The sequence below is a fragment of the Leishmania martiniquensis genome, chromosome 19 (assembly GCF_017916325.1).
Source record: "Leishmania martiniquensis isolate LSCM1 chromosome 19, whole genome shotgun sequence".
In the NCBI taxonomy this organism is placed as follows: Eukaryota; Euglenozoa; class Kinetoplastea; order Trypanosomatida; family Trypanosomatidae; genus Leishmania; species Leishmania martiniquensis.
In genome coordinates this window covers 359,527-385,748 of record NC_090154.1, presented here as the reverse complement: position 1 = coordinate 385,748, position 26,222 = coordinate 359,527, and the positions used below count along the sequence as shown (strand labels likewise).

Sequence of the window (26,222 nt, the reverse complement as noted above, 5' to 3'; positions counted from 1 at the left end):
CAACAAAGAGACATGCCATCCGTTTCGCGGAGGAATGAGAATCTGAAGCAGACCCGGTCGCTGGGCCGGTAAGCTCAAGATGCACACGCCGCGAGGAACGCAACAGGCATCAGCACACAAAAGGGTATCAGCGCTAGGGCACCTGTCGGCGCAGCGCCCCCGTCATCTCCAACTGGCTCTTTCACTTCATCACCGCTGCAGTGGTGCTCATGCCCCTCTCTTTCATGGACTCACAAGCCCCGCTCGCGCTGTTCTGCTCCTTCAGCAGCGCCACCTCATCCTGGCGCACTTGCCGACGCATCACCTTGCCAGCGGCGTTTCGAGGTATCTCCTCCACGACGCGCACACCGCCGTGCAGCCGCTTGTGCGGGGGCATGCTTATCATCACGAAGCGGTACAGCTCGTCGGACGCGCGGACAGCATCCTCTGGCGACACCGACGACTGCAGCACGACAAGCGCGCGGGGGTTCTCAAAGCTCACGTCGCGCGGGTCCGGCACCCCAATCACCACGCAGTCCTTCACCCACGGGTGTGTCAGCAACAGCGCCTCCAGTGCAGCCGGCGACACCTGAAAGCCCTTGTACTTGATCAGCTCCTTCAGCCGGTCCGTGATCATCAGCTCGCCAGTCTCCAGCACCTTGCCGATGTCGCCGGTGCGGTACCAGCCGTCCTGCATGCACACGGCCGTGTCCTCGTCACGCAAATAGCCCTTCATCATCTGCGGACCGCGCACCCACACCTCGCCCTCCGCCCCAGGCTCAGCGTCGACGCCGGATGACACATCCGTGCCGCTCTGCTGGCTATCATCGACTTTCACGATGCGCAGCTCCGTGTCAGGTATCAGGCTCCCGCAGCAGCCCGGCGTGCACCGCTCGCCCCTCAGCGGTGCCGTCACGGTCGGCGCCATCTCCGTCATACCGTAGCCCTGGGCTACCGCGCAGCCAGGGAGAAGCTGCTCCATCTTCTTCACCACCTCCGCTCCTAGCGGTGCCGAGGCGGAGCAGAAGCGCTTCAGCGACGACAGGTCGTGCTGCTTCACCTTGTCTGCGTTCTTCAGCAGCGAGATGAGGATCGGCGGGGCGACGAGGTTGACTGTGGCCCGGTGCTGCTCGATCGCGCGCAGGTAGTCCTCGACGGAGTACTTGGTCATCACCACCTGCGTGGCGGCGTAGGCAAACATGCAGTTCATGCACGCAGTGAATCCGAAGACGTGGAACAGCGGAAGAACGGTGACGGCGGTGTCACGAGAGCCGACGCCGAACGCCTCGGCGGACTGCTCCGAGCACGCGATAAGCGCGCGGTTCGTCAGCTGCACACCCTTCGGCAGCCCCGTCGTGCCGCTGGAGAAGAGAATGGCCGCGGTGTCGTTCGGCGTGGCGCCCTTTAGCCCGTCGTAGTCCGCAGGGATCTCGGGGATGTCTGTCATCTTGAAGAACTCATCCGGGTACAACACCTTCACCCTCCGCCCAGTCTCGTGCTCCACCAAAGCCACGGCCTCCACCAGCTGCTTCTGAAAGAAGTGCATGCCCAACACCACCGTCGCGTTGTTCGTCTTGAAGTGGTACGCCAGCGTCGACGCAGCAGCCACGGCGTTCACCGTCGACGCGATCGCGCCGAGGCGCAGCGTGCCGTACACCAGCGGCCCGTACAAGATCGTGTTCAGCATGGACAGGCACACCACGTCGCCCTTGCGCACGCCCTCCTGGTACAGCACTTTCGCCGCGTGCTCCGTCGCGTCCATCAGCTCCGGGTACGTGAACGCCTTGCCCGTCTCCGCTTGCACCGCGGCGATCTTCTTCGGGTCTGCCGCCGCCATACGCTTCATCAGGTACCCGTACAGCGTCGTCTCCTGGTCCACCTTGTCCAGCACCGACGGCAGCTTCGACCTGTAGATGCGCATATGCTTCTCCGCCGCGAACACGGAGTACGAGCGCCGCGGCTGCTGCAGTGCCACCGCCTCAGCAAACTCGCCGGCAAAGCTGCCGCCGCGGGTCGCCGCTCTCCGGCACCCCGCGCCGCCGACGGCCGGCACAGGTCCCCATACGGAGGGCACGCTCGCGGCGCCGAGCCGGGCCATCGAGCCGGCCCTGCACAGCCGGCGCGCGCCGCAACGGAGCATGGCCAGGCACGGCGCGGACACGCTTCACGCCGTCTATGACTTGTGCACGACGTGGAGGGCCTCCCCAGACCTGTTGCAGCCGCAAGGAAGATGTGTAGAGAAGAGGTGGCGAAAGAAGGAGCAGCCTGCTACTCGGGAGTCAGAAACGCGATGGAGATGCCAATGGGAGGAAAGGAAAGAAAGAGATCGAGCACGGAAGAGGGGTGCGCTTGTCGGGGTGCCAAAAGCGACTGACTGTGGAAAGTGAAGGAGCCAACACCAAGTCAAGATGGCATTAAAGTAATAAGCAGTACGTGAGAGAAGGAAAGGGAAGGCACGTATACATGATGCAGTTCCAAGAATGGACGAGGACGATAAGGGCGAAGATGAAAGGCAACTGATTTTGTTTTCGGACTCTCCTGGTATTATCTGATTTTCCATTTTAAACGTTCTCAGCGACGAAATCCCGGATGTCGTGGACGGCCTCACCTCGGTAAAGCGATGAGCCTAGGATAATGTCAAATCCCGATAGTCAGTTTTTATGCAATTGTGTGGAAGGCCGTGCTCACGTCACACCAAATACAAAGCAGAAGCATAATGGGCGTGTGGGCTTACTTAAATAGAAGAGAATAAAGCGGTATTGGTACTCAGAAAAGAAGAAGAGTCCGATGCCGCGAGAAATGGTATTTCACTGTTCACATTAACGGGCAGAGTACGGTGAATCTCATGCCGCACAGTATCGATCACGAATGAGATCGAGCTATTATGTATCAAGGCGTGCATTCGACAGACTTCCCTCCAACTAAATACGACCTCAAGGCGCACCTTGTGCGCTTTTAGCCTTGGCCTAGGAGTTAGATTATCGAGACGAGACAAAGAAAAATCTGCATTTGCAGAGATGCTTCATAAAATTATGTGTACCACAAATCAATACACCCTCATCCACGCTTCTGCACAAGACTCGACCGCAATAGTAGAAGATAACAGATAGGAAAAATGCTACGAATAAATCACAAATAGTAGTACATCAATGTGTTGTTCACTGAGCACCACAAACTGCAAACGACGATTCGCACTGAGGGAGGAAAGCAGGCCGGTGATCAAAAGGGACGAGCACGAGGCGCGCATATGCAAAGGCAAAAAGGGTGTTGCATACACACCTCTGAACGCGAGAGCACTGCTTCCGGAAAGTTCGCGGCTCCGCTTTCTCTAGTGTGTGCGAGCATCCTTATTTATTACTTGAAAATTACTTTCGTTTTTGTGAGAAGCGCACACAGTGCCGGAAAGAAAAAGGGAGGCATCGCTTGTTGCTGCTGCCAGCACTAAAGCTCCAGCACACATGTAGCCGACCGCAGAGAGGTTGTGTGAGTGTCTGCTTTTTTTTTTTCGTCTGGAAGATCGAGGCGAAAAGGATGAAAAGATAAATGGATCGCAATTCGAAATGAAAGCGTTTCATTTGCTTTGCGCCGCGTTTTTTCTTTCATACAAGATATAGTCCCAAGTAGAGCCACCCGAGAAATCTCAAGCGTTCGTACGCGTGCGCAGCACATATTGTGAATACAACAGAAGAGTAATACGAATATATATAGAGTTAGTCACAATGTTTTAATATAAATAAAATAACAACCAAAGGGAAACAGCACAGCAAACGAATGCATGACGCCGGGACGCGGAGAAGCGCGAGGCAGATGGCAACAGGACGGATGTACCTTTCAGGTACATCTGACAGGCATTGTACTGAGATAGACTGGATATATCCTGCTCGTGTGGAGTTGGACAGCTCCGTTTTGGTGAGGCCGCAAGTTGTGACCCACTCTAGGCGGCCGCGTTGCACGCGCGAGAAAAAATTCAAGGAAAATACCTAGACTAGCTCCTAGGTACGAGACAGGAAATGCGCTGGAGAGAAGAAGAGCGAGCGAAAAAAAAATAGCATTCAAAGAGGAGAGAGCGAATGAAAGATAAGGTTCGCTATAACAGGAGCAGCCAGCGAGAGGGAGAAGGAAAGAGAGGGGTGAGGCTAGCCTATTGAAGTGAAATACGGCGAAAAAAACGAGAGAGCAAAAGGGCAGGGAGGAGTGCGCTCTGGGTATTCTCTTATAGGATGTGCTGACAACTCACGTGAGGAAGTGAGGCGCCACCATCGGTGTCTGCGTTTGTGTGTACACGCACCGCACCTGAGCTAAGCGGCAGGCGCTAAAGCCGCGGTGGGAGAAGGACTGACTGAGTATAGGTGCATATGCATACATGGCCGTAGCGGGTGGGCGGAGCCTGCCTTGGCCTGCTTATTACCATGCGCCTACAGAGCGGCAGACGCACCGGCGTCTCCCGCTTCGGCACCGATGTACCAGCTGCTCTTTCCCAGCTCTTGTGGTGTACGTGAGCGGTGCACAGAGCAACAGAGGCGCCTTCACAGGTATGGGCAGCAAGGGGGAGCATTGCGAACGTGGCGGCCTTAGTGTAGTCTGGGTATGCAGGAGGAGGGAAGGGAAAGAGGGAAGAAGTACGAAGAAAGCAATGATCACTAAATGGATTTCGTTTGGCTTGGGTGGGTGCTGTTGCAAAGAACTTTAATGATGTAGCCGAGAGACCCATGGGCAGTATGAAAGAAAAGAGGTGAGAAGTAAGGTTTAGGAAGTATATTAGAAACTGATGCTCTGCGGGTGGGAGGAGCACATGATCGGCGTAGAAAGGGTGCGTAGTAAGCCTGCAGCGAGCGTTTAGATATGCAGGAGGCCGTGAAGGCCGGTAGTCTAAGGGTTGGTATGCCTTTAGGTTATTATGCTGGCAGCTGGGTCAGATTCACTGTGCGAGGAGGCGGGCAATCGCTCAAGCATCATAGGTGACAAACGGCTCCTTCTTTTTGAACCGATAACATTCGCACCAGTTTTAATCACCCGCTGCTGTGTTTTGCATACATGAAAAGTGAGGATTGCCTTCATGGCTGATCGAATGATACTAAACGAAAAGTGCCTGTGTCCTAGTTCGCGCTGGCTGTACGGAGGAGAGTGCTTTTTGGCTCAGGCAGAATAGTTGGTGACAAGCGCCACGAGACAAAGATGGGATACGTAACTGTGGGGGTGGTTGGAAAGGAAATGAGGGCCTCTCTTGAGGGCGAGGGGGGCTATTGCTTTGAGAACATTTCGCTCTTCTTTGAAAGCTTTATTATGTTGGGCGTCTGTGGCTCCCAACGTTCTGAAAGGCTGCGTGACGCCACGCCTCTGCAGCGGAGGCGCCGAGCCGCCGCAAGTTCGCTCGTTGAGACCCCCCGAAAAAAAAACGGTGTGCGGTGTTTTCGGGGTGGTATCGGCCTCTGCGCCCCCCCCCCTGCGGCTGGGCCGGCGGGTTCTTCGGGTGGCTTCGCCTTAGCCGGCTGGGCCAAGAGTAGCGGTTTTTTGCCGGCGCCCCTTCGGCTCGCCCGCCACCCTTGGGGGCTGCCGAGGGCCGGGCGGGTTCGGCTGGGGGAGGAGGGGAGGGCTTCGTGGCGGCCGGAGCGGGGCCCGGTTTCGGGGAGGGGGGGCGGGGCGGCGGTGGTTTGTGTCAGAGGGGGGCTCGCGGGCGAGGGCGGGTATGATTGGCGGCGGGTGCGTGGGGTGATGCTCGCGGGGGGCGTGGCTGTCGCAGTTGCCCTGTCATGCGTCTTTTTCCCTGTTTTGTGTTGTTTTCCTGCAGAGTACGGTAGCTGAGATCCTTAGAAGCGAAGCAACGAGCTCAAACTCGTGAATAGGACGCTTTGTGCGCTGTACGTCGGCCCTGCGCAATGCGAGGCACAAACAAGCACACAAACGATGGAGAAGCAGGCGGGAGAGGGAATGGTGGAAAAGAGTGAGTAAACAATTGCACTAGCCACCAGCGCTCAAGCATACGTGTACGAAAAAAAAAGAAAAAAAAACATCGCCACACGCACGCACCCAAGAGAATTTGGGAGGAGAGGCGGGCGGTTGCACGCGCGTGCGCCACACCCGTTAAGCCTTTCTGGCGTTGCATACATGCATACGAATGTACGAGCAAACGCGCGTGTAAAATGTAGCACGAGCAGAGAGTGCAGGGAAGAAAAACGGAAGAAGAAAAAGGGTATGCGTTTCGACCACCCGCGAAGAAGAAAAAAAACATGGGCAAATGGTTAGAAGCACTCAACGAGCATCAAACAATGAAAGAAACGAGAAGGAGGACAGCAACGGGTGTGCGTGTGTGTGGGAAGGGAGGGAGGGAGGGGGGAGCAGGGGAGGGGAGGAACTGCGGAAAAGCGGGGACACACGGAGAAGCAGAAGGCACAGAGTAGCCGAAAACAAACAAAAAAAAGCAGACTGGACGGGGCGTTTTCACTCAGACACACACACACACAGACAGACAGAGGCGAAGGAAGATAAGCGAGAGAGGGAGGGAGGGGAGGGAGTGTGGTGGTAGTGGTGGGAAAGGAAACACACGCAGACACTGAGAGAGAATGAGGCACGGGTGGTGATGGAAGAGGCGCAAAGGTGGATGAAACGCCGAGAGAAAAAAAAACGAAGCGACATATGAAGCGGCATGTCAAGTAACCGACGAGCAAAAAAATCCATCTTACTTTTCTTTGTTCTCGTTTTTCTGTTTCGCCATGCGCCACGCCTCAGCGACGACTGGCGTGGCGGCCATTTACCCGGCCGCATATTTTCCTTTTTTTCACATTTCGCTTTCTCTTCCCACCACCTCTTCGTTGATCAGGTTTGTACATCGATGGAATCGTCCCCGCACGTGCCGTCTGTCTGAGCATCCGCGCCCGTTTGTTTGCCCGTTGCGTCCTCCTCGCGCTGACATGCGTTGCCCGTCATGCTGACCATGAGCGGGGACCGCACATCGCTGCATGCGTCATCTAAGGACAGCAGCGATGCTTCACTGCGCGCATCGTCATCGTCGTCCGGACTGCCGTCAACAACTGTCTCGCGGCTTGCTGAGGGGCTATGCGCTGCTGCCGTTGTGCCGACTTGGCTGCCGGGCGGTACGGTCCGACTCGCGGCAAAGTAGCCGCCCACGTAGTCGTTTGCTGTCTGCCGTGCGGAGCGGAAGGCGTAGGCGCCGATGCTGCCAAGCGTCCGCAGGACGTCGGGTGTGTGCTGTGCCGCTGCGGTGAGGGTCTGCGCGCTGTACCCCGGTGCCGCTGCCACATAGTCAGCGGAGCGCTCCACTACAACGTGCGACATCAGCTCTACTTGCTTCTTGAAAGAATCCGGCTTGTTCAGCGCCGTCGACAGTCGGCACAGTTCTTCGGTGGTCATCACGTGGTAGTAGTAGAACCCATCATCGAGAATACACAGGTTGGCGCTCTTCAGGTGCTGTAGTACGTTGTTGCGTCGCGCACGAAGGCAGTTCTGATAGCACGGTGCGCAGACGCGGACCCACTTGTGCTGCCTCGGGCGACCGTGAGGATTGCCGGCGGCGCCTGCGGTGTGCTCCAAGGACGGGTCGCGCAGCTGCCTATCGTCGTCGACCAGCACCGGGGCCGTGCCCTGCATCTCCGCCTCTTGCTCCGACTGCCAGTGCAGCAAGTCGGTGGCGCCTCCGTAGCTGCGACGCGGATACGTGTGCTCGTCGAAACGCTCCTCCACCAGCTCGTGCGTGTCTTCAGCGGTGATGTGGGCGGTGTACTCAGACTTGATGATCACTCGGTGCTCCACACTGGCTGAGGCGCGACCCGAATCCTGTGGCGCCGCCACGTAGGAGGTGTCCTGCTTCTTGCCAACATACCGGCTGCACTCAGCGCAGCACAAGCGGCCACAGCGACGGCAGTGGTGGCGGCGGGTGAGGTACGAGAAGAGTCGCCGGCAGCGGTAGCACCCACGGCGCTCCTCGTTGCCTTCCCACCGCTCATGCTGCTGAGCGTGGCGGCAGAGGAGACGGTCCGCCTGCTGCAGCAAGAGGCCGCGGCGACTGTACAGCTCCGCGACACGCCAACTCAGCCGGCGCAGCTCCTTCTTTTCGTCCTCCGTGAGAGCGGGCGGCTTTGGTGCGCCTGCGGGTGGGGCTGCCCACGTCTCTTGCGGCGGCGTGTCGTCCACGATGATGGGTGGCGTGACGGTTGACGAAGAGAGCGCGGATTCAGGCGCGGCTGGCGTGGTGGCCGGCAGGAGCGCGGATTCTTCGAGCTGCGACATGGTCGAGCCGCATGCAGTCGTCGTTCCCGAGGGAGGCTTTGCGGGCGACGTGAGCTGCTGCTGCTGCTGAAGCGACATGCGGCCAACGGCTGAGGTGGATGGTGGCAGTGAGAGCATCCCCCCGTTGTCGCTGCGGGCGTACGGGGTCGAACTCGTGGGAAGCATGTTTGGCGTTGTCTGCACCGATGGCGGCATCGAGTCAGACCGAAAGCGCGCCCCGTACGATCGCCGAGCCGCTATCGAGCTGCACATGAGAAGGCTGGCTCGTCCGTCGTCATCAAGCTCATCCTCTTCGAAGAACTGGAGCGACGGAGGCGGCAGGCACGGCTGCAAGGACGGGGTGCTCTGGGCCGTGGTGGAGCGCGAGGAGCGAAGTGTTCCCGCGTCGCACCATTCCGAGTCGTTGTCGAGAATCTGCTGCTGCGTGTAGCGGCGCGCACTTGCGAGGCGGCTGCTGAGACCGTTGCGCGGTGAGGGTACAACGCCGCCTGAGTTCTGCATCGAATTTGTCTGCCGCGGTGGCTGATGACCGTCTGCGCTCGTCCCGGTCGCATCCGCGTCGCTGGCGGCCGCTTCGGCGCTGAGCAGGGAAGCAGCAACGACGCCGCCGTGCGGGTTGCCACTGTTGTTGTGCAAAGCACCGCCATTGCTGCCCATGGTGTCCCTGTGACGAGGAGCGCAGGAGGGGGCCGGAGAGGTGGTTGTCAATGGCGACAGACGCCTCGGCAGAAGTGGGGACGCCGGCACCACCTCACTGACATCGTCCCCGCTCAACCTAGCACGCTCGCGCAGCGCGCACAGGCGCGCAACACGGCGCCGCAGAACACGCACCAGCTGCGTCAGTCGCACATGCAGACGCTGCATTTCCGGCAGAACACCGGTCATCACGTGCGATTCGGGGTCCAGCTCGACGTAGAAGAGCTCCCCCGCGTTGTCGGTAGCGGGTGCCCCAGCTGTAGCGGCAGCCTCGGCGATGACTGCATCATCGTCCCCGTCAAAAAACAGCAGCCCTGCCCTATCATTACAGGACGCGCGAGCCGAAATGCCCTTATCGGCCGCTGTCGCCGCCGTGGCCATAGACGTCACCGCCATCAGACCTGCTGCACGTGGCGCCTCCGACTCGCTAGGCGACGATACGGAGGAATGCGACGGCGCAGGCGAGGCGCTCGTTACTCCGTTGGCATTGACGCCGCCGCCGCTATTAGTTATCTCCTCATCTGCATCGCCCCCGGCGAGCGACGACGCAGCGCGCTTCATTTGTTTTGGCGAGGAGGCGAGACTTGGATTCACACCCTCTTGCTCGCACGTCTTTAGCGACGCGGAGGACTCGTTTGGGGCAGCGCTGCGACCATTCGCGCTGCCTCCGCTACTGCTGCGCTTTTGGGGGTCGGGTACCTCTTCGCGCCAGTCAAGCTGGGCCGCCTGCATCCATCGCTGCTTATTCTTCCGTCGGTTGGAAGGCATGCCTCACCCACGGATCCCCTGCGCGCCGGAGTCTGGAGTGGTGAGGAGTGGTGATGGTGGTGTGCGTGTGGGGAAGGAGTCGATCGACCTTGACACTGAAAGAGAAGAGCGAATTAAAGTGCAGAGTGTGCGAGAATGGGGCCGAAGGGGTGGGGGCGGGGCAGCGGGGCGCCCTCCCCTCCCCGAGACGACCTAGGAGCGAAAGATGCTCTGCCGAGCGAAGGCAAAGCGGGCGACGACCACAGCGAAGAGTATGCCCCCCTCCCTCCCTTTTTCTTTTTCCGATGCACTATGGGAGGGAGAGGAGAACTGCGTGAGAAGCAGAGTCAGACGAACAGGCAGGACACGCGCCACAGACACGGAATAAAAGTCGCCCGGGTTGTCGAGACCCGCGACGACGACGCAATAGCCAACAGACGCGCGCGTGTTTTCGGCAGACTCTCTGTGGTACGTTCTACCGTTCTGTTTGCCCGTCTTCCCCTGACTGAGGTCGCCCACAGGCCGCCAGATTGGAGGGAGAGAGAGAAGAGGAGGGGAGAAGGGGGGGATGGGATGACGAAGGGGAGAGGGCTTCTTTGTAACAACAACTGCACACACGCACACACACACTTAAGCACATGAAGACAGCGAGAAAAATGCCCTGCGAGCACGGCAAGGGTAGGAGGGGAGGGTGCTTTTTTTCGCGCGTGTGTGCGGGAGGGAGAGGGGGGTGGGGGTAAAGGCAAGGGAACAAGAGGAGTAACAAGATCACACAACACCCATTAGCAATGAAGTGTGTGTGCGTGCGTACGTGTATTGGGGGGAGGGAGAGGGGGGACCCACCGCTCCGCCTGTCGTATGAGCTGTGCGCCTGATCAGTAAAAGCGGAAGACAAGACAGCGGCACACGTACGGTTGGCTGCCAAGGTGCACAGACTCTTCCTGTCCACCCCCAACCGCCCGCCCGCCTGTCTGTTCGTCTGTAGCAGATGGCGAGAGCAAAAGTTTATACGTGTGCGGTGGGCGCAGTGATGTTTGTGTTTGCTGTTGTTGCACGCGCTTGCATGCGAGTGAGCATGCTATTGTGCCATAGAGTGAGAGGAGGGGTATGAAGGGGAGGCGAGGGGGGATGGGATGGGGATATCAGAGATCCTCAACAGGGCAGGCGAAGCGTTCTGCGTTTTTTTTTTGTACTCTGTGCCCACCCTACACATGCATCTTCCGCGAGGCATAGCGGCGTTGTACACGCGGATGCGGCGCCGGTACGTGTCTCCCACAAATAAAAAATACTCACGAGAAGCACGAGCGAGCGAGCGAGAGAGAGGAGGCGGGGAGGAGAGGGAGGGAGACGCTGCAGTGCTCAACGCAGCCGCGCATCATCAACCTTACCTGTTCTGTTGTCTTCAGCAGGAGACATGAAGCACGACACTCCAGGGCAGTAAATGACTCCCCTTAGATATAGGGGGTGAGCGTGTGCGCGCTGAGCAACAAGTGGAATCACGGGCAGCGCTCCAAAGGCGCAGGCTTCGTTTCCTCCCTCGACAACTTTGCCATGCGTTGCATCGCCCGTTCGATGAACATGACGCGTGCCATCTGGTCTCGTCCTACGCAGCGCCGTCAACGTGGCGGGGGAGGGGGGTGGGGGAAGCTGCCGCAACGTGTTGTCGAACTTGTCTTCGACGCGTGCTGCAGGTGTAGTGGTCGAGCGCGCCTGCGGCGCAGTCTGCTGGCGACACCTCCGGCACTGAGAGGAGTCCGCACCCATATGCGGTGCCTATAGCCTCTGTCGCACGTGCCCGACACGGCGCGACTGATACGCACTGCTAGCAGGTCTGCTGACCCCCTTCACCGGTCATGCCGCTGCCACCCGAACGCATCCATGAGAGCGCGCGCACAACGCTGTTTCTCTTCTGCCACTTAGACGAGAGGCGGGCGAGGCACGCTGCCTATGGCCGTGCTGCCTCGCTCGAAGGTAGCGCAGAGTGGCGCTGAGACGCCGCTCTGCGTCACATCTCGGGTGCGAATAGGGCAGGCGAGCGGGCGCCGCTCTCGCCATAGGTTGCGGTGACCAGCTGGAGAGCTGGAAGGAGTCTCCGAAGCCCTATTCCGGGTCATCCTCCTTTCAAGAGAGGGGTGCCCGTGCCGGTGTCGCTCGGGGGCGGGGTGGAGAGAGCGGTGAGGCCCAAGAGGTTCGCCCAGGGACGGCGGCGCAGGAAAGCGAAGGAGACGGCCAGAGGATGACAGGAGTGATCGAGGGGAAGGACGAAGGAAGGACCACTCATCGGCGGTGGCGGGAGACGGAGGAGAGGGGGCCTGCGGGGAGGCGCGCGGTACTGCGCTTCACTGCCGCTGTTTCCAGTCGAATTTCCGTTGCATCCTGTACGATGCCCGTTTGCGTTGCCAAGGGCAAGACAGATACGCGTGAATGCCCTTCTCCTCCTCCTCCCCGGTACCATGCATACATTTACGGGGCGCCGTCGGGCCCACTGTTGCCCCTCCCACTTCTGGCACCTTTTTTTTTCTTGTCGCTTCCTTTCGTCTGCTTCAGTTTTTCTTTGTGCCCCTCGTAGACATTGAGTGTATATGTATATGTGCGCGTCGCACTATTGCTACGGGCTGTCGCTCAAAAAAGATATCTCCGATCAAAGGTTTTCATATCACGCTGACAGAGCCGTTTAGCTACCACCTCCCTCTTACTACCCCTCCCCAAACACTAATCGACCCAAACAGTGGCGAATTGACACACATGTACACTGACACCGACTCGCGCACACGCAGACACAATACGCCCCACCCGCCACGCGTGCGCGCTTGCCGCGCCTTCCATCTCTCCTTCGCAGTTCGTCCTACTGGGATAGAGCGCTGTCTCCATCGACACGACGACAACAGTCATAGCATCTGAGGGAGAGCGCGGAGAAGCGTGCAAGTGCATAAGTGTGTGTGTGTGTGAGGTAAAAGAGAGAGGGGCCATCACCGATGACCGTCCGCGACGCTGACGGCAAAACAGATGCCTGTCAAATCCGCCCACCGAAACTCTGACCGGAATATATATATATATATATCCGCTGAGACACCTGACGAGAGGATAGGCTGCGTGCCGCATCTACAAATCGGTGTAATCGATCGGCTCCGTCTTTGCCGGCATTGGTGTCTTCATGTACTTTGCGAGGTACGCGTCGATTTCGGCGCTCGTCTGACCACTCGGTGACTTGCACCTGTACAGCTCCATCTCCACGCGCAGGCTAGAGAGAGAGGGGACGTTTTTTTCCTTGCTGCCTTCCTTCCCATAGCCAAGCTGGTAAGGCACGTAGAGGTACCACCGATCACCCTCGCGCATCAGCTGCATTGCCTCGGCCATGCCAGGGGTCAGCTGCGACGGCGAGCGCTGCACCGGGTAGGGGTGGCCGCGCGTGTTCTCCACGATGCCAGGGAAGCGGAAGTAGATGGTGTAGTGCATTTCGCACTTGTCGTTCGCCCCCGGGGCGCGGTCGCCGAAGCCACGGCGTTCGATGGTGAAGAGGAGACCAGACGGCAGAGCAGACACGTTCGGCTTCCGTGCCATGCGCTGAATATAGTTCGCCGCCGTGTAGGTGCGCACGCGATTCACTTCGTCCGACCAGTAACTGGCCTTGACGCTCACTACGCCGAGGGTGAGCACCAGCAGCGCGGCGGCAGCGGCGAGCGCGCCGCGCACAGGGGAGAGGAGAGCCATATCCGACTACGCCCGCCGTGACGGTGGATGAAGACGGCCGCTTCTCGTGAGGAGGCGAGTATTCGCACTGGCGTACGCTACAAAAGAGGCGCCGGCGGCCAAGGCACAGGAGCTCAGGAATTCAATAGGCGAAGCGCTCACCCCCTTCTCAGGCGGTCCTACTAGATGCTGCAGGCTCGGGCACGGGGAAAGAAGAGGAGGAGAGACACTTTCAGGAGCGCGGGTGACGCCATGAAGAGTGAGAGGGAGGGACGGAGGCGAAGCAAAGAGCGGTTGGGTACGCCAACGCACCTGACATGAGAAGTGAGCGCTCAGCAGAACACAGCAGCGACGCGGATGAGGCAGGAGGGAGGGAGGGAGGGGGGGTCAGCCGCTTCATTCCACTGCTCACAAGAATCGACGGCTTTGCTTTGCTGTCACGTGCACACACACACACAAAAAAAGGACAGAGAGAGAGGGAGAGGGAGAAAGTCAGGCCACCCCTCACCCTCATGCTCCTCTTTACCACGGTGCATATCCTTTTCATACCGCCCATTTGCGTCATTGCAGACAGACCGACGGCAGGCGATCGCTTTAGCCAACAGCGATCACATGTATACGCAGCGCATTGCTGCGGCGCCTTCGGCTTTGTACATCACCGGCGCCAGCTCGACGGCTGCCCAGTGGGAAAAAAAAGGGATATGCGCTACACAACACAGCGAACTCGCAGAAGACGTGAGTCGCGCTTCCACTTCAGCGCTCGTTCGGATACAGCGCACTGCTTCTGCGCAGCGCTGCACCGCTGTCTTGATGCGCGCCTGCCACCGTCACTGGACAATCACGAATGGCACCGCCCCACCACCTGAGCCCGGCACTCGACGAAACGCGCGAAGCGACTTTAGGCGACCACCTGCTTGATGTGCCCTGCCCTACCGATGGGCACCTGCTTCGCTTCGAGTGTCTTGTCCATCCTCCACATGCTAAAGAAGATGCCGTTGATCTCAAAGTAGATGAAGAACGCCTCATCATGACCGACACAGGAGCCGAAGGAGTGCCCGACGACGCAGTGCCACTGCCCGCCATACTTTATGTCCAGCTCCTTCTTGATGAACTGCGCCACTTCAGATTGCTCGTTCAGCTTCAAAGTGAAGAGCGCGTGTGCGGCGCAGTCGGCGCAGTCTTGCTGCATGTCCACTGGCATAGTGGACTCCTTGATGAGCACCCTGGTGCCAGACATGTCGACTACCAGCAGCAAAAAAAACGCCAAAGGCAGGCGCGTCAGAGAGAGAGAAGGTGGAGACCGACGGTGTGCACCTCGGTGTGTGTATGCGCGCGGTGCTGTGAGGCGAGCACACGATACCTCGAGTGACCAGCAGCCTATCCTGTAGAGCAAATGGTGCGCTTGCGTGCGTGAGGAGAGTCTGATGATGAGCGCAGGGAGGGATGGCGGGAGTGAAGGTGTGTGTGTGTGTGGAGAGAGCGAGCGAGTCGGGATGGTGGATGGCCCGTTTGGCCGAGCTTCGACCCCCCTACCTTGCCAAGTCTTCCGGTGGACAAAGACAGCAGCCAAAGAAACGCTGCTCAACACTCGTCTTCGCAGGGATACGACTCACCAGTGTTCTGAGCAATTAGTGAGCACGCAGAGTGTGGCATCAAACGAGTTCGCTATGGAGTGGGGCGTGTGCAAAGGAGGAGGAATGGGAAAGACATCCCTCGCCAAGCGCCGGCCGACAGGCGCGTCCATTGCACGCACACACACACATACATACATACACACACCCGTGGCATGCAGAGGTGTCGGGCGCGCTGTCGACGCTTCATCACCTCCCGCGCACCTCATCCCCCGAATTTGCACTACTGCACATATTCACTCGTCTTCCTCTGTGCCACTGCTCCTCGAGCACACCAGACGTTGGATACTTGATGGGCTGAGTCGAGTGGAGCGGCAGCGCCGCGAGAAGGGCAGGTTCTCTGAAAGGTACGCGAGGAAGGGGGAATAAAGTGGATACCGCACGAAGCCTCTCCCTCGTTAAGCTAGCTCGACAGCGGCGACGATGGTCTCACCACGCCCGTGCACGTAGAGCCAGCCGCTTGCGAGGAACTTGGGGTGCACCACGATGCTGCCGTTCACCACCGGCGGTACAACCGCCCGCAGCTGAGAGGCGGTGTTCACTGTAGACGCGGCACGCGCCGCCGCCTCAAGCCGCCGCACCTGTGCCGCTGACAATACAACATGGGCACTCCACGCGGCGGTGTGGTCGCTCGTGGCACACACAACGCCACGCATCTCATGCCGGATGCGGGCATCCAGATCCTCTGGCCAGAGGTACTCCGCCAGCTCTGGCGCAGTGCGGTCGTGCTCCAAGGACGGCAAATCAATGCAGATGATGTCGCTTGGGAGATCCTCGCTTTCCTCAGAGGTTGCCTGTAAGCGCGGCCGCAGCGTCACTGCCTCGGGACCTGTTTCACTGGACGAGAACGCGAGGGATGCGCGTGCCTTTGAGATGTTTCGCAAGAGCGATATGGGATCTGCGAGAGAGGAGCGAAGAAGCTCCAGGGCGCGTGCACCAGGCGCTGCGTTCTTAGCGGATATCTGGGAGGCTGCTTTCAACTTAGCGCCGAGGTGGTCCTCTGCCACCTCGACATCGGTGGCTGTGGAGGCGCAAGTGGGTCGGCCATTTGAACTCGACGGCCGGCTTTTCTTTCGATGGCCCGATGAGGATGCGGCGCTGTGCTGCACGTGAGGCAGTGAGGGAGGGGCAGCATGCCCCGCCTCACCGACCTCAGATGCTATGGCCCTGCCGACGCACGCTAAGGATTCGCTCTGCAGCGCTTCCGTCAGCTGTCCAAGAAGTGCCAGCCGCTCGGCGTACGCACTGTCCAGCTTCGCCTGCCTGCTCGCCAGCTCATCTTGAAGTTGACGCAGCGCCTCTGGATGAGGCAGCTCCGGTGGCGTGTCGAGAGCTGCCTGCCCAGCGCTCCTTGCGCCAGCCCTACCACCTGCCGCACTGCCCGTCCTCTGAGTCACTGCTGTGTCTAGCAGCGCTGCAAGATACGCCTGCTGCGCTGCGCCGCGCTCACAATCTCGCTTATAGTTTTCCTTAGCGACGCGGATTAGAGCAGCGACTATGGTAGGCGTTGGCCGAAGGCACACGTGCGGCGCAGAGGGTGATGCCGATGAGGAGCTGGGCCAAATGCGCCACCATAGCTGAAGCGCAAGGCTCCCCTCTTTCTTCTCTCTCGACAGGGATGGCGCTGACGGCGCCGGATCAAAGAGCTGCGCGCACTCCTGTATGCGGGTGATCTTTGGCCGCTGCGCTCGTGAGAGAAGCGGCGCATCGCCAGCGGCTACAGCGCTCGTCAGCGACGTGCTCGCCACGCGACAACGCTTGTGTGCCCTCGGCGGCAACGCTGCCGGACGCTTCTTCGCTGTACTGCTCGTCGCTTTTTTCATAGAATTCACGGGCGCAACGAGCACGGGAAGCGGCGCGGACGGTGGCGACGCTGCGTTGTTGGCGGAGGGCGAGCGAGCCGGCGATGACACGTAGCGAGCGATCGGCGCGCCAGCTGGAGTGGGGTGAGGAACGAAGTAGGCGCCGTTGTATATGTCGCTCGATGGTGGTTTCGTTTCCGCCTCCCTCTTCAGTGTAATCCACGAGGGAGGGCAGCCGTCGCTCAATCCACCTGCGCCAGTGCCGCTTGCAGAACTTGGGGTGACACCTTTAGTACAGAGGTGCCCCGCCACGGCTGACATCGGGGCCAACATCGCGTCAGTGGAGGACGGTGATGGGGAAGCTGGCGGAGAACAGTCGCTGGCAGATGGCCACTGCTGTGCTACTGCGTCAAGCGCATCGTCGTCAGAGCGCTCCGCCTTGATTCGTACCGGCAGCGACGACATATCATGGTGCCGTAGGGTCTGACTTCTCGCGCCGCCTTCCAGAGCGGTGGTGCCGATGCTTCTTTCCGACTTGAGCACAAGGACATCCCCGCCGAGGCGCCTCTTCCCCGCACCGATGCCGCTCCCTGCCGCCACGGCGCCCGCTCGACGCTCGTCTTCGATGCGCGTCATGTGTGCTTTTAGCGTGTGCAGCAGCCGGTAAGGCCCCAGCGCGACAAGTGCCCCCGTGCCCAGCGTGGCTAGCGCATGAGTGTCTCGCAGTGCCTGCATCTGTTCTTCATGCGTGACGAACAGGGGAACGCCAAGCTTTTGCATAGCGTTGGTCGGGCCAGCATCTGCGCTCGCGTGAAGGATTTCCACGGCGTGATCGTAGGTGTCTTGCTGACGGCGCACTTCAGCTTGGAGGGCGCTCACAAACTTCGTGAGCACCGTGTGATATGCAGAGAGGGTCCATGGCTGCTGCTGCTGCTGCTGCACCTGCTGTGACGCACATGAAGAGGACATGCGAGCACGTTTTTGCGCTGAACGGCACCGCTTCGACAAGGCCAGTGCTGCTGCTAGACGTTCCCCCCGAAGGGTAGAGGAATTTGTGCGAATGAAGAAGGAGGTGAGAGGGGCGATCGCTCTGTAAAGGGAAGACAGTACGTGCGGTGCGACACTTGCGCACACGGCCACGCCACCGGACACTCTAGCCCTCCCCTTTGCCGTGCCAAACGCGCGCGTATGCGTTGTATTTGTAAGCTCAAAGTGGGCGAAGAGGGAGAGCCCAAGGGGGAGAGAGAGGTGGATGAGTGGGACAGCAACAGAGTACGAAGAGGGCAAACATGAACAAAAGAGTCTGGGGCCGCCGCTGAATCCCATACGTCTTCGCTTGTGTGTGCCTAATCAGCGAGTACACACTATCGCCACTTTCGCATAGGCTCCGGAGAAGGCGGTGCTCCCTCACACGCACATCCGCTTCCCATCCACGAAACTCCACATATGAATATATATATATATATAAATGATTGCTCCCTATTGCCCTTTCCTGAGTGCTCCTCCTCAAACTTTGAGGCGAGAGGAGGGAAGGCGGAGAGACAACGCTCCTCCTCCTTCGCGTGTCGCGCACGCCCGCAGCTCATAAAATCCCCCCCACTCTGGCCCCGCCTGAGTGCATCGCTTTCAGAGGAGCGCTGGAGAAGAACACTCGGTGATCGACAACCGATGCACAGTGGGAGGAGTGCGAAGAGTGGGCGGCAGGAGAGGGGAGGGGGGAGAAGACAAAGGCGAGACGCGGCCTTCCGAGGCGGTGGTGGTGGGAGAGGCTTTATGTCAGCAACACGAAGGAGAACACCTCTGATGGCACAGAGGGGTGATTGGGTAAGAGATCGAGCGCCACAACGAGTGCGCCGCTCCTCCGTCCCGTTGAGACACACCGCAGACACGCCTTGACGTGCTGGAGACACACCGACAAAGGAGAAGATGATCATGACAGCGACCACCAAAGCGAGTGCACCCGGCCACCCACACCAACCGCACCTGCGCCGGCTAGTGCGGTGCAGTTAGGGGGCTGAAAGAGTGCTTTGGTAGACGCGACGCATGCGTCAGGTGTGCTAAAGTATAGAATTCGTTCGATGGGCTCCTTCAGAGACGCGAGCGGCACCTCGAGACAGCGCCGCGCCCGGGCGTGAGACACAGGCACGCCCCAAAGCGCTGACGACATGCGCGTCGCGTCAACCTCGCGCAACAGCTGCTCCAGCGAGCGGATGCGTGCTTCGTAGCGCGCCTCTCGGAAAGGGTCAAGCGAAGACGCAGGGGACGTGGCGTCCACGGTGGAGTGACTGCTGTTCACTCCCTAGGGAATGGCCGCGAGGCTGAGCTGGGTAGAGGCGGGTGCTGCCTCGCACCGCGCCGCCTCGTAGGCGCCGCGCAACCTCTTCTGCGTGGTCCCGCAGCGCCGCCGCGAGGGTCGCTGGAGCCACCGCCCCCAATTTCCGGGCCGCGGAGCGCTGCGCCCGTAGCGCTTCTGTCAGCTCGTCGCAGCGGCGCTGCAGCTCCTGAGCCTCATGCTGGGCGCCGGAGAGCTGCAGGACTTGCGCACGCGCCTCGTCCAGCTCGCCCCGACACTGCTGAAGGGACACTTCGAGAGGAGTTGTGGTCGTGGCGGCGCTGCTCGTATGTGGTCCTCCTGCGGCCTCTTCTTCAGAGACTGTGCCGGCTGCCGTGACCCTCACCATACGGGTACATGCCTCCTCCAGTGAGCGAAGCAGGCGGGCCCTTTCCTGCGCCGCCGACTCCTGTGCACTCTCGACGGTAGCCTCCGCCGCGGCCTTGGCGTCGAGCTCCTCCACCAAGGCCGCAAGAGCGTCTGCTTGCGCCTTCTGCTCCTTGAGCTCGTCTTCCAACAGTTGGCATAGCGCACGCGGCTCTTTCTTCTTGCGCAGTGCGCTGACGTTGCCGTGCGCGAGTTCACGGAAGTGCCGCTTTCCAGCGCAAGCGCCAACACATCGTGAGCGCATCGCTAACCGAAAATAGCTGTTGCGAAGACGAAAAACAAAAGGAAGCGCCGATGGAGGCGGAGGCCGCATCCTTCGCGTACCGAATTCGCCTCGTGCGAGGGTGGGATGGTGGAAGGGCGCTGAGGCCTTGTCTTTGTTGTGGATGTCGCCCTCGCTGCTACTGTGCTGCGGCTGCCACAGGCAGCGCAGACGCATTGGTCCTCTGCTGGTCCGCATTGCAGAAGTGAGCGAGGGGAAGCGATAGGCAACGCGCCTTTCTCCTCTACGGCGAAGGCGCATACTCAGCCTCGCCAACTCTTCCCTCTTGGTACCACTCCGGTAGCAGCGTGGGGTGTGAAGAGGGAGGGGTGGGTGCTGTCTCCGTGAGGGCGGTGCGCTTGGGTTGCCGACGGCGCTGGCACTGCTGCCAGTGATCCAAGTCTTTCACGCACTGCATGACTGCTGGCGCCACGTAGTCATCGATGAGAGCCAGCTTTCCTTCATACAGGGCTAACTTGGACTCAAGCTGCGCGACATAGGCGCCTCGGACGTCGGTGTTTTCGCGGGTCTGGAGGGCTGCTGTGCACGCGCTCGCCATTCGCTGAGCCAATGCGTCGAGCTTTCCATGAAGCGCCCGCGGGAACCGCGCGTCCGAGCGAAGGTCGTCCATGGCAGCACGTACCGACGGGGGAAGAGGAGCGTAGATGTGCGGAAGGGTGGCGTCAGGGGCCGACACACTCATCAAAGTATTCAAAGAGCCGCATTCCGGCGCCTGTGGGAGCGGTGAGCTCCCAGGCAGCTCCCCCGTACTGACTCTGTCGGCACAGGGTGTCGCCTCATATCGTTGGAGCCGGCGACGCAGCCGCTGCACGTCCTTCTCGAGGACCGACGCGTACGCGCGCAGGGAGGCGATCAGCGCATCGACGGAAGCCGGCGGAGATGCTGGCTCGTGGCCGATGTCTCTGGACGAAACGTGGCTGTCGCCCGCCCCGTGACGAGCGTGATGGGCTGGTGAAGGAGGAGCAACAGGATCCATAGTGGTGCTGCGTTCGTTGCTGAGCGGGAGGTGAGATGCACCAGCCGTTCCTACCTTTCCGGAGCTGATGCTGCTCGTCGCACAAACGCCATGAAGACTAGGAGAGACGTACGGCTGCGGCACATTGGCAGAGGGGATGGGGGAGGGTGGTGGTGGCGTGGAGGTAGATGAGCTGCTCGACGCCTCCTGTGCACTCGATGCATTTCTTTCTTTGACGTTCTTGGGGTGTGGGCAATCGTGCTGTGCCAAGGGTGTACCCGTTGGGCTCTCAGGCAAGCGATCGTTCGCTGATTTCGGTCGGCCGCGCTGTGCCAGCTGTGATGTCTGGAGACGGGCGAGAAAGGCGAGAGTTGAGCGCGTGGCCCGCTGATGACTGGCAGCGGCGGCGATGCATCCGATCCACGAAAAAGAACGCGCGGCGGAACGTTTCAGAAAGCGATCGAGAGCGTCATCAGCACCGTGCTCGCCCGTTTCTGTTGCCCACGCTCCCGTCAGAGGGGCCAGGGGATCATGAATGCGGGCAATGGTGGTCAGCCAACGACTTCGCCGGAGTGCAGCGGCGCGCATGTGCGCTTGCCAAGTCGCCGCAGAGGTGCGACTGCGCTCACTGGGGCTGACTCTTGTCTGTTTGTCATCACGGCGACGGGGGCGGCTCGGCGGCAGGGACCGCATGAAGGCCGAAAGCGCCTCAAACTCGCGCCACAGCATGGCCGTTGCCCGCCGCGGCGACGCGCCCATTGCAGCGGCTACGGTGCCTGTTGCGCCATGGAGGGGGAAGGGAGCAGCCCCGCATTCGGGCAGCAATACGAGCGTAAAGTACGCCGCACGGAAGCGGGAATCCTCGGCCGGTGCCGATGAGGAGGTGCCGCTTCGTAGCCGCAGTGTGAAGAGAACAACGTTCCTATCTAAATGACGAAGACGATCCACGGCGGAAGGCGGCGACGGCAACGCTGGAGGCGAGGGAAATGCCGATGTGGCGCTGTCGATGCGGCCAAACCACACCTGCAGCCGCTGTCGCACAACCTGCGCCACGTGAGCGACGTTTATATCGCTCTTGGTCCTCGCTAGCGTCATGCAGCTCGGCTCCGTCAACGAGGCGGACCGTGGCAAGGCAGTGTCAGATGTCGCGGTTACCACACTTCTGGGCCCGGAAGCGCACTCCAGTACCTTCGCCAGTGGCATCCACGTTATCTGGCTCCTCTGCCCTTGTGTGCTCTTCGAGGAGGGCCGAGCCACCTCAGCGGCAAGAACGTCCCCCGCACCCCACACTTCGTCGTAGTCCACGAGGGAGACGTCCACATGCTTTGGCGACGGTGATGGTGTGGGCGGGGGGCGGCCCTCCACCCACAATAGTGCCTCCACCACAAGCCGATGCAGTGTCGTGAGATAGAGAGCATCTTTGCGCGTGCCGCGCCGACTGCCGCAAAAAAAGATGATTTCGACAAGTGAGACCGGTAAGCCGTCAGAATCCGCCACCTCGACGAACGCCTCCCTCAAGCGGCACAGCTTTTGCGACGCGAAATCGGCGGCAGCGGTGGTAGCGGGACAGTCGGGTGGCCGCCGCCCACGAGGGGTGGTAATGTCAACAGCGTCAGCTGCGACCGTAACCGAGCTGGAGGAGATGTGCAAAGGCAATGATGCCGGAGGACGCTCCGAGGCAAGCATCTGTGGATTGCCATCGCAACCGCTGGCGCTCTCATCCTCCGCAGGAGAGCAGAGACTGACGTCCCAGCGGGCAGCAACGCCACCGCTGAGTCGCCCTTCTGCGCGTGAAAGCCGGAGTGCTTCCACAGTGAAGCTACTGCCGTAACTGCTTGCCGATAAGGCGGCAGGAGAGCCCAGACTCGTATGCTGACGGTCGTCATCGCAAAGCCGCGATACTGTCACAGGTGAGGCCGAAGTGGTCTGCACCACATGGAGGAGGACATCCATGCAATGCAATCGTCGCCGCAGCGACAGGAGAACGCGAAGAAGGTGAAAAGACGATGTTACGGCGCGAAAGCGCCGGAGGGGGGAGGCGGCGAGATCCTACGTATGCCCCTGTGGGTGTCCTTCCAGAGCTCCACGTCCCTCCTCCTCCCCCCCTCACACAGAGCACTGGCAATGGGACTGAGGAGGGAAAGTGCTTGTGTGCCTCTGTGTGTGTGTGTGTGTGACAGGAAGAAAGAAAGGAGGAGGGGGGGTGGCGGCGATCGGATAGGACGGCTTGAAACATGGAAGCGTCGCCTGCTCCTTCAAACGAGCAAAAAAGGTTGAAAAGAATAGTGGTGGGTGAGTGTGTGTGTGTGTGGAGGGGAGGGGTAATACACTACACTGCCAAGCGAAGGAGGAGACCCGTGTGCCAGCGGCAGTGCGGTGTGCTCAGGTAGGCTGCTTTCCACACGTGGCGCTCTGCATGTGCCATGCAAGGCATGCAGTCCCCGCACCCTTTCTCGTTTCGCTTCTCGACAGACGCACATCCGTCCTCAATGCATCGAATACCGCTCAAGACAGCGCCTTCTGTTTTTTTTTCGTATCCTGACTTGCTGCTCTCCAACGACAGGAGCGGCGCACGTCGGCGTGCGTGGTTGTATCTCGGGGGTCCCATACCCTCCCCCCCTCACACACACACTGCCACAGATCCGCATACCTCCGTCTACACTGCCTCGCCTAAGCACACATGGGCTATCTTCAAGGGAGCTGCATTCATCTGAGCACAAGAAGCAGAACGTGATGATCATTACAGGTGCTTCCGCACCGGAGCACGCAAGCCGCCCAGGCAAAGAAAAAAACGTATATCCCACCAGACTCCCGAGGACCGCTGTCGCATTGATGACTGCATTCCCATCAAGCCACGCACGAATGTATCCGCAACAGAGGCGCACAGCAGAACGACCACCTCTGTCTCCCATTACGTACGCGCGCGACCTCGCGCTCTCAACCCTTCCACACATTGCCACCACAGGATCACATGCCCATCCCAAAAACATGACACCTAGACGTGACAGGCGCGGCCGTCGGGCGTAGGCACAGCTCTCACAGGCCAATACACACAAGAACGACAAACAAGTTCGCCGCGCTAGTGAAGCCGGTAGTGCGTGTGTGCGGTTGCCCAGTATCGGCGCAGGCCGAGGGAGGGCCGCCACACGCACCCGCGCCGCGAGCGCACGCGCGGAATCACCGCTGAGCCGATGAAAGAAGCCGCTCACACACGGAATGAGAGCGGCAGCGTCGCGGCCCTTTTCCAAAGCTAAAAAAACAAAGCTGACGGGTGTATGGGGGAGGGGAGGAAGGAAGGAAAGAGGAGGGGGGTGAAGGCGCGGAGGTGGCGCTGGCTGTCAGCGGGTGCGACCAGGCGTGTGAGGACCGAAGGAAAGGAGGAAGAGAGTGCGGAGGGTGCCGCAGGGCGATGAAAGAGATTAAGAGTCTACATGAGCCTGCAGTGTGGTGTGCTGCATTTGCCTCAGCGGTGTCGGTGCCGCGGGGGAGGAGATGAGAAAAAGAAAAACGTTTGTGAGGGGAGTTATCCGAGCACGCGGCGCAGTAAGGGGATCGATGACACGCCGTGGGACTCACGGTGCATTCCCGCGTGCGCGCCGAAGGAGAGTGCCGTTCCTGGGCCAAATCGGCGGCGCATCGTCTCACGTGCGACACAGACCAAGGTGCGAGGCTTTGCATGAGGTGGCAACTACAGGTGCTGGAGGAATTAGCCGTAGGTGGCGCAGCAGATGCTGGCGCTAGCTCCCATGGACTGTCCCACACACACAGTGACGTACAGAAAGCCGTCGGTGTGCTTGCATGCGGCATGCAGTTCGGCAAGGTGGATGTCGCCGGGCTGCAGCCGTCTACGGTGAGCACCAGATTCTTGATGCCAAGCGTGGCGCGCACGGCGGCATCGAGGTCGGCAACGGTGGCGCCACGGGGGAATGCGAGAAGGTGCGCGCGGCCGCTGCTGCACTCCACGGCGACTGGCAGCTCGCCCGGGTGCTCGCGCAGCAGGCACCGTTGCTCGGCGAGGTACTCGGCGCAGAAGGTGGACATGGGTGGCGACACACAAGAGATGTAGAAATGTTCACCGTTGGCTCGAAAAGGAGGAGGACACGGGGGGTACGAAGGACAGCGGATGAGTGATAAGACGGCAGACGACGAAGGCGGCGCTCCTCTTTTTTTTTTAGTTTGTGTCGTGTCAACGCAAAATGGGGGAAGGGTGGGGGAAAGGGAGAGGGTTTGCGAGGCGCCGGTAAAAAATGGAGGAGGAAGAGGGTGGCTTAAGGGAAGGCAGTATTAACGATTGCAGGCCCCACCAGCCGGTTCCATGTGGCGGGAGCGTCTGCAATGGCACCCGTAAGCGGCGACAGGAAGAGGGGGGGCGATGGTCTCGAGACCCTCATTATTGTTAGCACCGCAGTGGGGCATCTCCTCAGCTGTGACGCGGTTCCCGTCGTCCCTCTTTATTCTGAGTGTGTGCCATTGGTTTTTTCTTTCCTTTTATCGGGTGCTGCCCATTTCGACATCGATTCCACACGCGCCTGAGCCCAGCCGACACGCCGGTGCGCCACGCGAGCACTCGAGGTCGCTTTGCTTCCGCCAGCTCATCGGGTCAACTTGAAAAGACAGCACACTGAAAGCGTCGCGTCGCAGACACACACACACACACACACACAATCAAAAAAAACATGAGAGCCTCTTCTGATATGCAGACGCACTTTTCTTCTGTTTCAACGTGAGCCCTCTGCCACACAGAGCGCACGAGCTCACCCCTCCGCTGTGCCTGCCGTCCTGTCACGCAGGCCCATCCCGCCTAGTGGCGGCGCAGCGAACACGGCCTCGACCTGCCCAACAGCAACGCGCCGGCTCAGTTACCTAAGCGCAGCTTCTGTATCGAGCTCTGCCCGCAACCTTCCTCGCAGGTCGCCTCAGGCTCCCTCTACACCAGTGGACAGTGAGGGTCGGGTGAAACTCGTTCACGTCACGGTGGCATGCCGCCCATCATGCGGATGGCGCAGATGTGCTCGCTGCCGCAGGTCGCTCGGACTTTCCTACGCTGTGGGTACTTGGCCCTTGGCCAACACCAGAAGAGCGGTTCGGCATTGGCAGGGGGGAGGTGGAGGTTAATGGGCTCTGCTAGACCCCCGAGATACAACCACGCACGCCGACGTGCGCCACCCCCGGTCACGAAGAGAGGATGATAGAGGGAGTGTATGGGGAAGCCGAGTGGAAATTGTCGAGAGAGAGAGAGAGGCGCACGCGCAGCGATTGAAAGGAGGAGAAGCGTGACGAACGGAGAGGAGAGCAAACAAACCAAAGATGGCGAAATGTCTTCGCTCATTCTTCCCGCTCTCCTCTCGAGCGGAAGAAGAAACGAACCCAAAACAAAAAGAACACACACACACACACATTAATAGAAAGCAGCGGGAAAGAGAGGCACCCATCAAAAAAAAAACAAAAAAGAAGGCACTGAGGAGGAGTACGTGTT

At 59.9% G+C, this 26,222-nt stretch overlaps 7 protein-coding genes across 7 annotated transcripts; all 7 read right to left on the bottom strand.

Moving 5' to 3' along the window:
* Positions 1-181: 181 nt before the first annotated feature.
* LSCM1_06278 (uncharacterized protein) lies at positions 182-2,119 on the bottom strand (the record flags this gene model as incomplete). Its single annotated transcript, XM_067323709.1, has 1 exon — positions 182-2,119. One exon carries the CDS (start codon positions 2,117-2,119, stop codon positions 182-184), a length of 1,938 nt encoding a protein of 645 aa, XP_067179338.1.
* A 4,673-nt stretch (positions 2,120-6,792) lies between these two features.
* On the bottom strand, positions 6,793-9,687 carry LSCM1_06277 (uncharacterized protein; the record flags this gene model as incomplete). Its single annotated transcript, XM_067323708.1, has 1 exon — positions 6,793-9,687. The coding sequence occupies one exon, from the start codon at positions 9,685-9,687 to the stop codon at positions 6,793-6,795; it is 2,895 nt and encodes a 964-aa protein (XP_067179337.1).
* Positions 9,688-12,768: 3,081 nt separating this feature from the next.
* On the bottom strand, positions 12,769-13,377 carry LSCM1_06276 (uncharacterized protein; the record flags this gene model as incomplete). The annotated part of the gene is made up of 1 exon (XM_067323707.1): positions 12,769-13,377. The coding sequence occupies one exon, from the start codon at positions 13,375-13,377 to the stop codon at positions 12,769-12,771; it is 609 nt and encodes a 202-aa protein (XP_067179336.1).
* An 877-nt stretch (positions 13,378-14,254) lies between these two features.
* LSCM1_06275 (uncharacterized protein) lies at positions 14,255-14,593 on the bottom strand (the record flags this gene model as incomplete). The annotated part of the gene is made up of 1 exon (XM_067323706.1): positions 14,255-14,593. The coding sequence occupies one exon, from the start codon at positions 14,591-14,593 to the stop codon at positions 14,255-14,257; it is 339 nt and encodes a 112-aa protein (XP_067179335.1).
* A 792-nt stretch (positions 14,594-15,385) lies between these two features.
* On the bottom strand, positions 15,386-17,758 carry LSCM1_06274 (uncharacterized protein; the record flags this gene model as incomplete). The annotated part of the gene is made up of 1 exon (XM_067323705.1): positions 15,386-17,758. One exon carries the CDS (start codon positions 17,756-17,758, stop codon positions 15,386-15,388), a length of 2,373 nt encoding a protein of 790 aa, XP_067179334.1.
* A 1,274-nt stretch (positions 17,759-19,032) lies between these two features.
* On the bottom strand, positions 19,033-19,752 carry LSCM1_06273 (uncharacterized protein; the record flags this gene model as incomplete). The annotated part of the gene is made up of 1 exon (XM_067323704.1): positions 19,033-19,752. The coding sequence occupies one exon, from the start codon at positions 19,750-19,752 to the stop codon at positions 19,033-19,035; it is 720 nt and encodes a 239-aa protein (XP_067179333.1).
* Positions 19,753-20,014: 262 nt separating this feature from the next.
* On the bottom strand, positions 20,015-22,699 carry LSCM1_06272 (uncharacterized protein; the record flags this gene model as incomplete). Its single annotated transcript, XM_067323703.1, has 1 exon — positions 20,015-22,699. One exon carries the CDS (start codon positions 22,697-22,699, stop codon positions 20,015-20,017), a length of 2,685 nt encoding a protein of 894 aa, XP_067179332.1.
* Between the last annotated feature and the right edge of the window lie 3,523 nt (positions 22,700-26,222).